At 34.3% G+C, this 18,165-nt stretch overlaps 1 protein-coding gene across 1 annotated transcript in view; it reads left to right on the plus strand.

The window, feature by feature from the left end:
* Positions 1-18,165, plus strand: part of LOC149783066 (sacsin-like) — a 65,686-nt gene that overhangs the window by 13,430 nt on the left and 34,091 nt on the right. The window contains exons 4-6 of the mRNA XM_089933340.1: positions 6,084-6,197; positions 6,654-6,801; positions 11,955-13,538. Coding sequence (XP_089789466.1) covers positions 6,084-6,197; positions 6,654-6,801; positions 11,955-13,538 — 1,846 coding nt within the window. The remainder of the gene's footprint in view (positions 1-6,083; positions 6,198-6,653; positions 6,802-11,954; positions 13,539-18,165) is intronic.

Raw genomic sequence — 18,165 nt, forward strand, 5'->3', positions numbered from 1 at the left:
AGAGCAGGTGGTGGTGAGTTGAAGTTTTGTTCCTAGATCTTTATAGTGATTTCATAAATGACTTTTCAGAAGCCAGTTTAAAGATGCTCTTAAGGACAGGAATAAACATTATGCCCAATTAAAACAACAATATTAGCACTAATATCTTTAATGATGATAATAATAATAATAATAATAATAATCTCTTATATGAACACACATTTTTTCTATGCGCTTGGATTCCAAAGAAGAGGTCGAAAATTTGAAACTCGTGACGGTGTCCCAAGTTTTTCTGATTTAAAAAAAAAATTAAAAGTATTTTTTGTTTTACTTTTGCTATATTCCTGTCCCAGACCTGACAACCATTATGATTTTGCCCAAAGTCTTAGGAAAATTACCCTTAAAATACAGACTTACGGCATAAAGGCAACAACTACATCCGCGTTTGATTTGGATCCGGGTTTCATATTAGAACTAGTGAAATTAGTCATTTAACCAGACTAACTTTGCAGCTGCATCTCCGACGCTTTAAACTGCACCTCTTTGTTCATGCAAAGCATCTGCATGATCAAACTGTTGATTATTGAAAAAAAATTTAATGGCATCTATTAAATGATGCATGTTTATGACGAAAGGGAAAATAAGCCTCTTGAAAAGTATTAATAATCAACACAGAATAATAAATAAAATATTCAGATTCTTGTGAATAAAAGATGGAAAGGACACAATTACGTTGATTGGACAGCTTATGCCAATTTGAGTATGACTCATGGCAGGAGATGTGTTTGCTATCAGATGTGAAATTGAAACAAGAATTTCCTAGAATTATGTAAAGCTGAGAGATTGCAGCATGCAATTTGAACTGCATAGGGTTTGGAACTAATGTTTGTGCAACTGTACTAGTGGTAAATAAAGTCTATGCGTAATTTATGAAACTTTTCAGTTGAACATAATGTTTATCTTTGCTGCATGTTTCAAATACCGAACTTTTAATTATGTTTGCCAGCTTTACTATAACAGTTTATGATATTTTATTACACCTTGCTGAAAACTGGTCAAACTTACGGAAACAAGATGAACTGCCTTACTGAAACAGACTCGTCAGAGTCGGCAGGACAACGTCCCAGGACATTTAAGCTAGTTAAAATGACTATGATCATAAAAATTGTTATGCAGTCCGTATTTCAATTTTCGGATTATAAAGATTAGGGACACTGCAAACAATTCAGTATAAACACTAATTTCCAAATTCAGTGAAAGTTGCTTATTATATGTAGTTTTTCTTTTGTTATGGAAGAAAAGTAACTGTTAATATCTAGTCAAATATACACACATGCATCTCTCTCTCTCTCTCTCTCTCATAAACACTCAAATACTATTTTGTAACCCATGCTACATATTAGCTATATAGGCTGCTTGATTCTCTCTAAGACAATTCCTATCAGTGATGCTGATATGTACAACCGATGTTTCTGGTAAGCAAATTATCATGTACAGGGCTGAGCAATTTTTTTTTTTAGCCATTAGTCCAGGACAAGTGGTTTCAGGAAATTCACTAGTCCCACCTTTCTCTTCACTAGTCCCACCTTACTCTTCACTAGTCCCACCTTACTCTTCACTAGTCCCACCTTACTCTTCACTAGTCCCACTTTTCACTGGTCCCCAAATGGTAATCACTTGCTGAGATTTGATGAGACGTGTACTTAATCCATAGAAGAAGAAAAAAACAAAATAATATACAACATAATTATTTCTTAAAAGAATTTAATTTTTCAAAAACATTGTTTTTTTATACATTTGGCTATTTCAGGTTCATGTATATATGTTTCAGCTGATGGATTTGAAAATATGTCCATGTATATGTCTGCCACTTGCATGAGCATTGAGCCAGCAGTTGATAGATGTGTCTGGGTTAAAGTCCTCAAGCTCTGGTCCATTTGCAGAAATGTTCATTAGCATTTGTAAACTCTTTTGGTTTAAGGAATTCCTTAAAGAAGTCTTGATTAAGTTCATTGAACTAAATCCTCATTCACACTCAGAAATAGCTACCGCACACTCAGTATCCATCCTACATTTTATCCCTCCATTTTCAAACAAATGTACCTTCGCCAAATCGCTGTTATTACCCTCCTTGCGAAAATAATTTAGCAAACTCATTTTATCCACAGAGTAACTATCAGCTTGCTTGACAACTACATAACATCAATTTTCTCTTTTAAATACGAACTCAAATAGCTCATTAATTAGAGTAATTGTTTCACTTCGAACACAATATCACACGTGGAAGTTAATCATCTGTATAATCAATTATAAATTAAAGAATCATTACTGTCATTTAATCAGTTCATAAATGAAACCAACACTGATGTCAGTAAAGTACCTTTCATTAATTTAATTACACTGACTCGCTGGATTAAAATCATAGTGAGCCACTCGTTATGATCTAGATTGAGTTAACTCATTAAAACAAAACCGCTTACAAAACTTCTAATTCATCATACTGGCTTTCTTTTGTTTGACGTGTTTTGATTTGCCGATAATTTGGTAGCTTAGCCCAATTTGCAGTCGAGCTGTAACAGGATGTAAATGTATACACGAAGAGGGGGTAGATTCAAGTATATATTATGCCCAGATGACATGATTGGCCAAATCAAGGTAGATATAGTGATTAAAGCAAGAAAATAAGGACTAGCCTGACTTTTTTAAAAAGCACTTGTCTTGTACTAACGACTTGGAAAATTTTACTTGTCTGTCTTCAAAAATGACTAGTCCGGGAAGTCAGGCTATGAGATTTGCTCAGCCCTGATGTATTCTTCAAGAAGAAAAAAACTTTATTTAACCCACAAACTGCCCATCTTTTAAGTAGGTTTGTAAATAATAGAATACCTGTATGAATAATTAGATATATTTATTGGTCTATAATTTTTCTTCCTCAGCAGCTACCATGATGAGTTGAATGATTTGGATTGTTAGCTCATTAACCCCTGCCACCACTATAACTCGACTTACTTTACCTTCCTCCACTATAACTCGTCTTACTTTACCTTCCTCATCTCCCAAGTGCCACGATAACATGGTGCAGTTTACCTAGCTTGTTTCCCGGGTGCAGAGTCTGAGTGGCAGAGTTAGTCTTTTCCTTTATTACATATGAGTTAAATCATCACAAATCATTGGTTGATTTCAAGCCGTTTCCTAACTATGTAGGCATTTTAACCAATAAAAATTTTCTTACATAAAGTGAACATTGTTGAATAAAGGGGAAAAAATTTGACCTTGATAGCGTCAAAATAGTGGAAATATTTAGATTAGAAAATGATGAAAATTAAGAGAATCAGTCTAGGAGTATACTTTTACTTAACCGACTCTGATGGAGTATTTTCACGATGTTAAGTTTGCAAGAAAGATGACAATAGGAATTTCTGTGTACATAAAATGGAATGAATTTCATGTGTTGATAGTGTTAATTATTCAGTGTGAATTCACCATGGATTTTGTGGATTGTTCATGGCATAAGAAACATAACGGTAAAAAAAAGATCATGTATTTCGTCTTTACGCACGAGTACCATTATGTACGTAATTTTATTGAGAACTGCTGTGCCAGATTTTAGCCTAATGAAAGGAACGGAGATAAGAAAATAACATTTATTGCAAGTAGCTCTGTCTGAAAAATATGCAAGCCAAGTACTCTCAGCAAGTCTCAGGGAGACAGGCACTGGTAAGGCTAACACTGCTCTAGGTGATCTCTGCACATATGCTGTAGGGGAATGCCTAGCTGTTTGGCTTAGGGGTTAACACATTAACCCCTGGAGCTTATTGCATTTTTGCCTGAAAATCGAGTAGGAAACACATTTTGAAAGCTATTTCTGAATAGACTCGAAAACACCAAATCCCCAGTCATCTTTCAATAACATACTGCCTAGTTGTGTTAGAAACATTGGTTTTTGTTGGCTATTTGACTCGCGCATGAGCAGAAGGGTAAAAGTTGGAGTTTTTTTGTAAAAAAAATTAATTAATTTTTTTTGCTAAACAGAGCCATTATTTTTGTATGGCGACCAACTATTATTCCAAATGCCCATTTTATCCAACTTTTTGCAAAGGCTCACATGTCTGTTTGCAGTTCATACTGGTTTGCCTTGGATCTGAGACCAAAAAGTCTAAAATCCGAACACGAAATCGGATTCCGACCGCGGGTGAATTTTGGGTTAACAAAAGTCGGGTCCAAAAATGAGGTTTTTCTATCTGTATTATGTATTGCAACTAGATATTCCAGATTATTTGGTATCATAAAGAGCTACATCTGTCTGCCTTTCTATAATACCACCCACTTTAGTATATATCATGCATGACCATGGCGCTAAAGAGCTCAGCAGTAGACTACTACCTCCTGCCCCATAAAGTCGTCGCTAGGGGTTAATGTGTTAATGAGCTAAGAGATGATCATTGTCACACCAAGACAAATCATTCACGAAGATGGTCAGGCATTTTCTTCATCTGGTCCTGTTTTAATTCTTGGATTTTGTCATGAAAGCATCATTCGGACAGTGTATAGGTGGAATTTAGTGAATGAGTTAAATTCACTAACCTTGTGATGCATACATACATACATACACATACATATATATATATATATATATATATATATATATATATATATATATATATATATAATTTCACTTCAGACCTTTAGTGTAGTCTGGAGTAACTATGTATTGAGAAGAGGATTTGTTAGTTGAGAGTCTGTCTGATGTGTATAAATACCTATATCAACAAGTCAGTTCCATCTATTTGGGGGAACTTTTTCTGCAAGTGGTTTAGTTAGTTTCAGCATGCAGAAATATGGGTTCCACAACTGACAGCAGGGAATGAATAAAACTAATCACTTAGCTGTATGATACTATTTGGTGCATATATATATATATATATATATATATATATATATATATATATATATATATTGCATTGTTATTATTTTCATTCACAGAATTAACTCTTTACCTTCTGCTAACACATATATGCGACCATAAAAATAGCTGTGTAACCCCAGAGATGCATATACAAGCTGCTAATAATACTCTCTCTGTCCAGGCTGGCTCATACATGCGTTTCCGGCCAAGGGTTGGAAAACCCCAGATACTCATATACATGTTTCATATTAAAGCTTTGTATTGGATAAAATTACAAACATCCCTTATCTTTTATAGTATTTAGCCAATGAAAATAGTCCTAACATAAAATGATGAACGTATTCTATTAGTAGTTTTTTCAGCATATAAGTGGGAAATTCTATTGAAAACAAGGTCACTGGTGACAGTAAAACAAAATGTCAACATTCATGTATTCCGACCACATTTCTGATAGAAGTTTTGAAGGATTTGAAAGTGATGATATTGATTTTAACCAGATTCAAGATGAAGGATTGGATGTACAAGTCCTGTTTCTACACCTGACATTTAAGATTTATCTGAATCCGAGGGCGAAACGCGAGACAATCAGATCTGGTTGGAACACTAGACTGATAAATGTGGACGACTTTACATCAGTTTCAGGGCCAGCATTTATTTTATAAGAAAATGCAAGGGAGATAGATTTCTTTTTACGTGCTTCAGGCAGTATCATAAAAAATTACTAAATCTGAAATAAAATAGTGGACACATTGGTGTGCAAAATAGTGGTGAGAAAAGTAATCTAATATACATTTTAAACCCACACACACACATATATATATATATATATATATATGTGTGTGTGTGTGTGTGTGTGTGTGTGTATGAATATAAACATTGATTCCTGAGGATTATATGTACTTGTTGGTGAAAATAAGTGGCATAAAGCATTGGTAAGTGTTTGAAATTTTATTTTTCATTAAATTAAATAGTTTGCATGGGACAAATCTGATACAGAAAATGTAGACAGCATGTAAATAACTCAAGAAGTTCTCACTCAGACAGCTATTATGATGCTCTGGGGTTCAGCCTACAAACAGCAGCTAGAAGGCAGGCTGCTTATCAGGCTTAGTAGGCAGGGCAGCAAGTACTTGCAGAAGGTAAAGAGTTAATATAAGTTTAAAGTTCTTGTCACTTATCAACTTATTGCTACTTTCAGGAACTACTTCAGAATGCTGAAGATGCTGGAGCAAGCGAGGTCAAGATCCTCTATGATGACAGATGTATTAATACACAAGATGACAAAAGAAGTAAATATCGGAAGTTTCTCAAGGTCAGTTATAGAAATTTAAAAAAACAACCAGTCCTATTTGTCAATGAATAAAATGGAATGCGGTATTTGACCATTGACTGAAAATTAATTTGTATGCGTCTCATCCAAATTGTATGACAGCAAACTATATGCCAGCAGGTAACATGAGAACAAAACTAAATGTGCATACTTTTCTTTTTGTTGAAATAATGTGACTTTGTCACACGGACAGAAAATCTATTCCAGATGACACGTGGTCATTGCTTAAAATATTCTGATATCATTTTGCAGACATGAGCACTGAGTCACTTTCTAAAGTATGTCTATTGAAATGTTTGTTGTTTGAAGATACTGGAGAGCTTCCATGCTTTGATAGGTCTTAAAATAAATGTTTCCTATACTTTTTCCTTTTTTCTCTTTATCATTATTATTATTATTTATTGCTATTATTTATTATTATTATTATTATTATCATAGGGACCAGCTCTTTGCTTTTTTAATGACGCTACCTTCACGGAGTCAGACTGGAGGGGAATAAAAATGATATACAGCAGTGTCAAGGAAGAGGATCCACTAAAAGTTGGACGATTCGGACTGGGATTTAAGTCTGTTTTCCATATCACAGGTATTGCAGCTTTTAAAAGTTGGTTAGGTATTGCAGCTTTTAAAAGTTTGTTAATGTTTGAAATGCAAAGATGATGCCAGAGTCATGGACTCCCCAAGGATTGTCAGGTAGTAATACTAAATTAATTAAATTCATTTTGTAAATCTTTCAGGCTTTATGAATACTGTAGTCAAGCAACATTGTTTGATGACTTTCCAAGCGAATTGTGCCTTCCCTCCATGTCCTGAACTAGTGTAGGAAATCTGTTCCCCCTAACACGGATCTCACTTCTGTCGGCATGGGTTCGAGTCTCGGATTCGGCCAATGTGGGTATGTGAGAAAGCTTGCCAGTAGCTTCTCATTGGTCGGTGGGTCTTTCCGGGATTTTCCCGGGTTCTTCCACCACCATTAATACTGACCGTCATGTGTAGCCTATCGTGTGCTGAAAAATGGCGTTAAACCCTACAAAAACAACAACAATGGATCTTATGATACTGTAACATCATAATTTTTTTGTGTTCTCTTGTTTTGATGTGGAGAAGGAAGAATATGAGTCAAGCAAGAAACTTGCATGTTGGTATATAGGCATTCCGAGATATGTGTATAGAGAAATTTCTGTGTGTTTTTTTACTTTGCAAAGTGATGTATTTTAAGCTTTTTTAACTTTCTTGATGTTGTAGTAGGCTTGCACATCTTTCTTGTACATATGAATTGTACATATGAATTGTACATCTTTCTTGTACATATGAATTGTATATCTTAATTATACATAATGAATTGTACATATGAATTGTACATCTTAATCATACATATGAATTGTACATATGAATTGTACATCTTTCTTGTACATACGAATTGTACATATGAATTGTACATCTTTCTTGTACATCTTTCTTGTACATATGAATTGTACATATGAACGTTCTGCACTTTTTGTACATGCAGCCTTTCTCACCTTTTTCCGTGGAATGGATTGAATCTCGTCTAATATTAATGACACATGGTCAACATGCACATGCTATTCAGTCTTCGTCCTATGACAGGTCATTTACAGAATCATGCTTGATTATGTCATATGTATATATGTGACAGTTCTGGTGGGTACAACTTGTCCCACATCTTTTGATGAATTTCCATAAAAAATAGACAACTTCTTTGAAATGAGGTCGGCATATACATTATCATTCTCTCTTTGCCATGGGATGCATTGTTATGGAATTTAGGTGTTAAATGTATGTGATTGTGCATATGAAGCAAAACTACTGAAATAAGGACAACTTGCACATATCCTTGTCCTTTCTGAATCTGATTCGTCGTTTACAGAGTTATGTCCCTTCTGAGTTGGTTGTACGTAGTATAAAGCGATAACTCTTGTATGTGCAGCTAGTCGTACAGATTTTTCATGAATTGATCTAAATCTTTTCAGATGTTATCAACTTGACGCCCTCAGGAGCATGTCATTTTCTCATGATACTTGTATCATTTTACAGAGTTGTGTCCCTTTTTGGGGCTAAATGTATATTCCATATTTAGTAATTCTTGTGTGTGCAAACTCATCCATCAACTTTAAGTCTGTTGCTATTAAATTTGGCAGCGAGCATGACTGTTTTTTTCATTCTATACTTGAGTTCACATGCATATTTGCGGACCTTATAATTCTGCAGTAAGTCTTATGAAAATTACCCTAAAAAAATACAGACATGTGGAATAAAATAAAATAAAAGAACACATCATGGAAATATGATTCTTTTTGTAGTAAACTAATAGGTTGTTCGTAATTGATTCGGATCTCGATTTTATATTAGATTCAGTGGAACTAGACTGACTTTACCAGAGTACCATAGACGCTTTAAACTGCTCGAATTTTGTTATGCAAAACATCTGCGAAATAAAGCTGTTACTTTTTTTAAATGTCTTCCAACACAATCTTGACTATAGGCCTCTTAGAAACTTTTAATTATAGAGAGGAATAAAAGGGAATAATCAGATTCTTGGTCAAAAGGCAGGAAGTGCAACAATTACGTTTAAAACATCATGTGTTTAGTTAAGCATATTACATGGTGGAAAAGAGGATTACTGTTGCCATGGGTTTTTGGTAAGTATTCCTTTAGTTGAGAGATATCAAGAAATCATTGAGCTCAATAGGGTTTTGGATCTGCAGTTTGTAAAACTTTACTGGAGGTAATTATGCTTCAAATAAATTTTACAAACTTCTAAGTTAAACATGATATTTACCATCACGGTCTCCGTCGTGAATCGTACTTCTGGACTCTTACAGGCATGTTTTTCAGCTTGATAATACCAGTACATGACATTCTGTTACACTTTACTGAAAACTCGTCCAAGTTCTTGTTACAGTTGGCGGGTCTGGTATTATTTTAGGTATGCCCATTTTACGTTTTTTAAGTTGTCTCATATAGAAGATAAACTCTGTGCTTTTCCTTGTATCCATGGATGTAATATTTTGTACACGAGTATCATTCTGCTAGTCCTTTGCTCTTCCCTATTTTGCATAACTCATTTAAGCGGTATGAGTGGGGTTGGGTGTGAATTTCTTGGACACTCTTCTAGTTAGTATAGATGATAAATTGTGTGTGCAGAAAGCACCAAGTGTTTAATGAATTTCTTTGACACTTGGCAGACGTTATTGACATCAGGGGATTGTTCTTATTTTGCACTGTAATGAATATTCTAGAGGTATGCCCATTTCTATGCACTAATCACCATGTCTTGTTCAAGAAAAAGAAAAAGAGATTCTTACTTTATCTAGATGTCTTTTCGTGGATATTTCAAAATAAACCATACTGAAAGTGTGGTTTCATTTCCTATAAAGCTACCATATAAACTTGCATATGAGTTCATTCGCATATAAGCCTCCCCCACCCCCACTGAATAGGTATAAACACTAAAAAGTGTATGACCGACATATAAGCAGACCCATGTGGCCAAGACGATATCACAAGATGCACACAGTAAGTTCTAAATGTATTTATTCAGTCAAACTTATATTAGCAAAAATTCTGCTTATACCTGTCTTGGGGTTTGCATGTATGATTATTACAAGGAAATGGTAGAAATTCACAAATTTGTTTGAAAAGTCAAGAAATTTATTTAATTTTCTGTTTTCTTATTGTTTCTGCCTAATTCAGATTTGTATATAATTTGATTGTAGGACGACAAGAATTGAACATTCATGGGTTGCTGTTACAATTTCTCTCCCTTATGACTCAAGTTAATTATTGTTTGCTTATGTGTTACTGCATTAGACTATATCACGGCATCAGTAATTACGCCTTTATTTTGCCTTGAAATTGTAAATACCTAACTCATTAAAGTGTGATCCCATTGTGACAACAATGAACAACAATTGGGTTTGGTTCAATGCTTGCATTTAGGCTTATGATCATTTTTACATGATGGCTCCACTGCACTTACATTGTAAGTTTGGACATGCACTAAATTAAATACACTCCTCAAAATGAAGTACATCCCTTAGATTCGGTTCATCTGCACCACTGCATTAAACTTTAATTATATATATTAAAAAAAAATACTGTAATGAAGTTCCAGAAACATTGCTTCAAAAGTTGATGTATTACCATAAAAACTTGAGTTGGAGTTAGGTTTGACATGAGCGACCTTACACCCTGTTCTACAAAACTAGGGTATTTGTGCTAATATTTTTGGAGTGAAAGGCAATTACATATCAGAGTACCGGTATAGCTGCAGGTTGAAATTCGCTCTTAACCTAAGCAAGTTTCATGGTTTTAATGATTCAACAGCCTATATTGCTGTTCGAAGTAAAACACAAATCTGCTTTATAAACAAAGACACTGATACACCCAGCATTCCAGTGTGCTTAAAATTATGATTTTGTTGAGCCAAAATGCAAAACTACAATAGATTGATGATGTTCTTGGTCAATTTATATTCAGAATTTTTAGCTTTTATTATTACCATTCTTTCATGGACATACAAGTCATGCTGGTTATGTTGCCTTGCACAATTGAACGTGTGTGCCTTTTCATAAATATTACCTCGATTTGTAGGATTGCTTATGTTGTTGAAAATGAGTAAGTACTGAGTGCATGGATCATTGTAAATGAAACCACTATTAATGATTAGCTGAAATGTTATCTGAAAGAATGTAATTTGACCAATAAAGCAAAAGTTGCATCTAACATGTTTGGTAATAAATAAGGATTTAAGTGGTGCTAAGCATGATTTGCACATTGTAAGTACTGCACATTATAGTACAGCCTGGTCTCCCAGGTAAAATCAAACTGGCCCGTGAATTAAGAATCTTTTATTTGCCTTTAATTTCATTTTGGAGAAAGGAGAAAATATGCACATGCAAAAAGATAACAAAAGCAATCATGTATATTTTTAACATACATAAAAATCATAGGGCAGGAAAACACTTATTTTTTGTGTCCCAAGATTAACAACCATTACGGTAGTAAAAAAAAAAAAAAAAAACTTTCAAGTTTAGACCTTGGCCCATGGATAATCCAAGCCCCCACCCCCACCCCACCCCCACACACACACACTTCTTCCAGGCCTTTATTTTTTAAACACTTATTTGGCTTATCATCGAGTATATACGGTAATGTAGTCATCTGAATTTCTGACTGAATGTTAAATTATTCCTTCTTTTAAAATTTAACATTTTATTGTTGCTAGAATTGAAGTTATAGAAACGTAATGAGCTTCATCTGTTAGGTTAAATAGCCCAGAGGCCAAGGCCACGAAAATCCAGTTAGCGGTAGTTGCTTGTCTATATCATCTTATTTTAAAAAAATGGTTTGCATTCTTGGCAAGTATGGAAGGTACCCCATGATTATAGGGTTGAATGTTCAAGGTCAACATCAGTCATTGCTGACCTGCTTTTACCAACCCTGTGATTATAGGGTTGAATGTTCAAGGTCAACATCAGTCATTGCTGACCTGCTTTTACCAACCCTGTGATTATAGGGTTGAATGTTCAAGGTCAACATCAGTCATTGCTGACCTGCTTTTACCAACCCTGTGATTATAGGGTTGAAAGTTCAAGGTCAACATCAGTCATTGCTGACCTGCTTTTACCAACATACAGGATCATTAAAAGCAGTGCTGACATATAATGGGTTGTTCACAGATCTCCATTCACCATTGTTACATCTGTCTTGTTTCAGATCACCCCGTTGTGTTGAGTGGCGACAGGATTATGTTCATGGATCCCCACAGAAATCCCGACTGTGTATGCCTAACAATCCAACTGTCAAAACTTATGAAATGGAAGAAGTTAAACATTGATGACTTCTTCCTGGCTCTAGATGGAACATTTGGTGTTTCCAGAGAGGTTTTAGAGATGGGGATGTATAATGGAACTTTATTCTGGTTTCCATTGAGATCAGAGGCTTCGAATCTGTCAGATACATTGTACAATAGAGAAAAGGTGATGGATCTCTTTACTTCATTTAGAACTGAAGCCTCAAGCATTTTGGTCTTCTTGAAACATTTAGCCAAAGTTGTTTTGCATGAGCGAAAGAATGATACAAACATTATCAATTTACAACTTTCTCTGGAAATTATGAAAAATGTACAAAAAGTGAGAGAATTAAGAAAAGAGTTTCTGACAAAGATCAAATGTTTGAAAAAATCTATCGCACAGAATTCGATTGACTGTAGATATCGTCTTTCCTTCTGCACAAAATCCTTTAAGGAAAACAGTGTTGTGGAGGAAATGAATAATCACTGGATGGTGATTAATTATTACAAAGGAGGAAATATGTCTGAAGAACTGCAAGCGCTTATTAAGGATGATTCATTAGGATATTGCCCTTTTGTTGGTGTGGCTGCCCCTTTGGGTCAAAATCATGCAGAGTTCAAAGGTCATGTATATTGCTTCCTGCCACTGCCACAGAAGACTAAAAGCATGACAGGATTACCAGTACATGTCAACGGATTCTTTGCCCTGAGCCAGAACAGACGCCACATCAAATGGCCTTCGGCTGAGCAGGAGACAATGCACCTACATAGGGACAAATCACTAATGTGGAATGAAAAACTGCTGTCAGAAGTACTGCCTGAAGCATATGAAATTCTTATCAGTGAGATGGTCAATCATGCTGAGGAAAATGGAAATCGAGATGACCTTGTTCAATGTGTATATGAAACTATTCCAAGAGTTGATAAGGTTGTCGATGAATGGAATGCCATACTACCTGGTCTTTTTGGGAGAAGTATTTCAGGACCCAATTTAATGACTGTTAACATGTCTGGAGAGAAGAGTTGGATTAGCTGCTCAGAAGCTTTCTTTGCCACATTCCATCAGTACACTAGCTTGCCACCAGCGGTGAAGTCTACCCTGGTTAATATCTTACGGATGTATAGCAAACAATATGTGGATGTCCCTTTGCATGTATTTGAATTCTTCCTGAAATTCAATAGTTGTGTCACAGATATGAGTCCACAAAGTTTTGCAACTGTGCTGAAAGAGAATCCAAAGTACAAGTCTTTGTCAAGGGAAGAAAAGTTATCTGTTCTTGAATTCCTTACCTTGGACTGTCATTATGAAATCTTGGATGGTTTGGAGCTACTTCCCCTACAAGACGGCTCCTTCACAATGTTTGTCTCTAGACGCAAGACATCTGACCCAGTTTTGCTTTGCAGCAAGGAGGAAATAAGACTCTTCCCAGGGTTAGAGAAAAAGTTTGTGTATCAAGCAGATCAAAACCATTGGCTTGAGAAGCATTTATCTGCTATAGTCAAACAAGGTAAGGTTTTCAATGCTGTTTAGTAAAAATAAATTTAACACTCACACATGTACACATTGTAATGATCAAATGGTGAACTTTATCTTCTTTATGTGATAAAATGTGTTCAACATTTGCAATCAAGAGAGCATTAATCCAAATAATAATCTCAGAAATATGAAAATATGAGTTAGTATCCATTGCTTACTATTTTGTTATGCAGCTAAACGATTTTTACCCTTTTGATTAGAAAATAAAACAAAAGATAACTGTGATATCATATTGTCACATGATCATAATGTGTTATACAGTTGCCTTATGTCAGTGTATTAGGATGTCGTATTTACCATATATGTTGGGACACTATAAATTAATTTTAAAAGTTCTGGAACATGTTGTTTTTCTTTTTGAGTTGTAATTTGTGGAACACCTTTAAATCATTCTAAAATATTTTTGTCGGAAAATGCACTCCAACTGAAATTTTATTTAAAAAAATATAAAACCGTACTTGAGATAAAACTCTTTAATCCACTGCAGCAGCATCTCATCAACACAACCCATCTCCTGCACACATACGATCCATTCTTTTGGTACATGAATATTTTTTTTAACTTTCTCATGAAAATTTGTTAGAGGCAACACATCACCTGAAGTAGAAACTGCAAGGACAAAAGTCAGATTTTTTCAAGTCTTGCTAATTCTCACATTTTTGACCCCCATGTTATAGTCATTCCATCCAGGAATGCGATCAAAGTACACTAGAATTTCATCCGTGTTAATGACCATATTGTCGGCGAAATTATCTGTTTCTTTTCTGGCCTTCACGAACTTGTCACATGATTTTATTTTCTCCAAATCTTCTGGGTGATGCTGGGTCATCGATGTTCATGCATGAAGCATTTTGTTGTGTCACTTTAAAAACTGTTCCATTGTTTCACTTTATTTTCAAAATTTTCGTGAATAACGATGAAAAGGAAACAAAGTTAGCTTACATATCTCGGCCATCTTTGTATATTCAAAAACAAAAAATAAAAAATTGGCACACTTAAAAGAATGAATAGTCTGCTTCTGGGGTCAGCCTGCTTTGCGATAAAATAACCTTTGTATTGATATTCTTTTAAAAAAAATTCCGGCTTCGGAGTCCAAAGTTGGCTTCTAAGGTTGGTTTGCTTTGTAATAAAACTAACCTGTCCTTGATGTCCTGTCTGTAAATTCAAAGAAGTTTACTGCTGGCTGCCAATTGTGTTTATTTACAACCAGGGCTTCTATGTGCTTGGCATCTGTAGTGATAAGTAATACAAAGGTACGCTGGCAGAAAGATTGTCACTTGCACTCAAGTGAATGTGTTTTCAAATAATGATTTTTATTTGCGAGATACTTTCATACAGTAGACCTGGATATAATTCAATCTTGGCTATTTTGCACCTAATACCATGTCATGCGTGAATGGCAGTTGTCTTCAATATATCGGTTGATTATTTCCCTCTCTTTTGTGAAATCATTTGCTTCTCTTCTGGCCTTCATGAATTCATAACATGGTGACGTGGTGTGTTGTATCAGACATAATTGGTACACTCTACAGTATGGAAGCCTACACTACTTATACGGATTTCGTGGATATATTTTATTCTTTAATGCTCTTGTAGATAAAAAGGAATAAATGATAACAACACAAGGTTAGGTTCTTTCTTTTTATTATCAATTAAGCATTTTATTTATTTTATTGCAATGTGCATGGGGGGGGGGGGCAAGCACAAATGCAATACAATTTTTTTTTTCGTTTCTTAAGTCTTGGGACATTTGACCAAAGTGAAAAAATGTTTCACCATAAGTTCTGGGATAGGAAGAAAAAAAAGTTATTTTATTGTGTCAACATATACGGTAAATACGGTATTCAGTATTGCATACAGCATGCCCAAATCAAGAGACATGGTGTACCCCACCTGCCTAATCTTAGGACATACATTTCAAAGGACAGATGGAAATAATAGTGTATAGTACAAAATTGAGGTAATCTTGTTTGTTTAATCATTTTTGACACCATAACCTTGTAATCAGTCCTGTATTATCATAATTTCCTTCGACTTGCTGAAGTAACACATGACAACATCAACAGGTTGAATACATGGTTAACTTCAAATGAGCTGCACCATAGAATTTTCCCATCTGGATCGTGGTCTCATTTAACTTTAATGTGTACTCATTATCTACCAACATTTTTTACAGTAAATGCCAATATTTTCTGAATTACATTTATTACCAAACTATTGAATGATTAATTAAATTGACAATATGTGTATTTACATAAATGTAGTCTCTTGTGTCATTTTTTCAACTTCAAAATAAAACTTTCTCGCTGTACATAGGACTTTAACCTCAAAACTGTTACAGTTATGGCCCTCAAATACTACATTGCAACTTGGCTGGCTATCACAAGCATGTAGGTACAGTGTTTTAAAATAAACAATCATTGCCATCTTACAGTTTTGTCAACTTTTGCAATTTTGGCCAGTGTTGGCGCCAACAGACGGGGATGGAAATCCACTAATGAAAACTTGTAGATGTATTTTCTAATTTGAACTGGACCAATGAAAGCCCAGGAAGACACACTGAATTAAGATTTTGGGACAACAAAACAAACAATTGCAGGAAACCTGCGAACCTCATCTTTATATGCAGCACTGGTTATGGAATTGTCTGTCCACTCCTTAACATCTCTTTATCTGAAATTTTGCTGAAACTGCACAAGTGTATGAGTTACAATATGGTGTGTCATATTTGTGTACCAATAGCAAAGTCTTCTGCCTCTAGGTTCGGAACATGACATAGGGAAAATCCTGATCATATGATTTCCATCTGTTTAAAAACTATGATGTCCCATACCAAATTTTCCACATGGATTGGATATGGAATCCATACATGCTTTCACAAAAATATCCATATGGACATTTTTATTCTATAGTTGAAGCACTCTTATGGATTTCAGAGTGTCCGTATGGAAATGTTATGGATTCCTTATGTACTCCGTATGGAAAATCTTATGGAATATGCAAATTAGTCCATGAGATCTGTAGAATGTCCATATGGAATAAAATTAAAATTCCATATGGAGTTTGTGAATAATCTATATGGAATTTGTGAATAGTTTGTATGGAATTGGCAAATATACCATATGGAATTTGTAAATGGTCCATATAGGATTTGTAAATAGTTCATATGGAATTTGGTAATAGTTCATCCTGTACAAAATTTTCCAATCATATTTAAGGTGGATTTCCAACGGGTTTTTTTAAAGTGCTTACTGTCTAAACCATTAAAAAAAAATCTGCTTCAGATTTATATTAAACTGCCTAATGATTCTTAGACATTATTGGGAATCAATGATAATTATTCACTTTAATTTTTAAAATGGATCATAGATTTTATTTTGACAGACATTATCCAATAAGATTTAGGTTTTTCTTGCCCTCATTTTCTTTCTCACATATAAAGCCTAATCCATGATTAAGTCTGTCTCATTTCTCTGAAAAATCTGGTGAGATTTCACAAATATTTGACTAAAATGTTTGTGAGATTTCACTAAAACTTTGATCATTATATAGTATTTTACTGAAGTTTCAGAAGTTTTTCAAACATTTCAGGTTTCGGATTAATAATAAATATGAATTAAACAGGACTTTTATATTAACCAAGGTGATATTAAGTTTGCATGATTTTTTTATATATAGATGTTGTAATTATATGACATCCAAGGCAAGAGATATGGGAGTTAATAATAGTAATAATAATAATGACTTTATTTGGAGAAATTAACTTAATTAATTACAGAACTAATCTACCTTGAGGTCTTCTGTCTGTTATGTACAATATTTACAGTATATACAAAATGATGTGAAGAATCTGGCTTGACACTAAATAATTAAGTGATTTTAAAAATCAAAGTATCAAGCCTGGAATATATGCACAGGCATCTGTGAACACATAAACATATATAAAATATAAAATATTAATCTTCATTGAAAAGTTCAACTGTGAAAATAATGCAAAATTACAGATTTTTGATTAATGAACAAACCATGTTGTTGTGGTCTCTTGTTCCATAAGCAGCCGTGACAAACATTTATCATGATATAAGTACCCTTATTTTACACTGAATTCCAACACACCTAGAATATTTTGATAATATACACAATAATGCCTCACAATATTGAACGATGATTCTATGTGTGGGCCGAGAATATTCCACAAAGATATGACGAGCTTTGATAGACATGAGTATTTTGCAACAGTTTCCACCAGTGATCTATACGTTGTCCTGCTTAAATTCATCCTGGAAGTTAATCAGTTTTGAGTTATATAATAATAATAATAATAATAATGATGAGGACTTTGTATAGTGCCTAATCTTTAGCAGCTCTAAGTGCTTTACAACATTAGACAACACCTATAAAATAGGAAACATAATAATATTATTACAAAAACAAACAACATGAAATCAGAAAAAGCATTACAAAATAAAAAACATGCTGAGAATATTTCAGGGAGGAAACATTGTTAGGTCTTTAAGTTTGTTCTTGCAGTCGAAATAAGTGAGTTTTGAGAGCATTCTTGAATGTGATTACTGTGTCTTTGTGTCTAAGTTCAGTGG

Source organism: Sinohyriopsis cumingii, chromosome 14, assembly GCF_028554795.1.
Source record: "Sinohyriopsis cumingii isolate HCF-2022 chromosome 14, ASM2855479v2, whole genome shotgun sequence".
In the NCBI taxonomy this organism is placed as follows: domain Eukaryota; kingdom Metazoa; phylum Mollusca; class Bivalvia; order Unionida; family Unionidae; genus Sinohyriopsis; species Sinohyriopsis cumingii.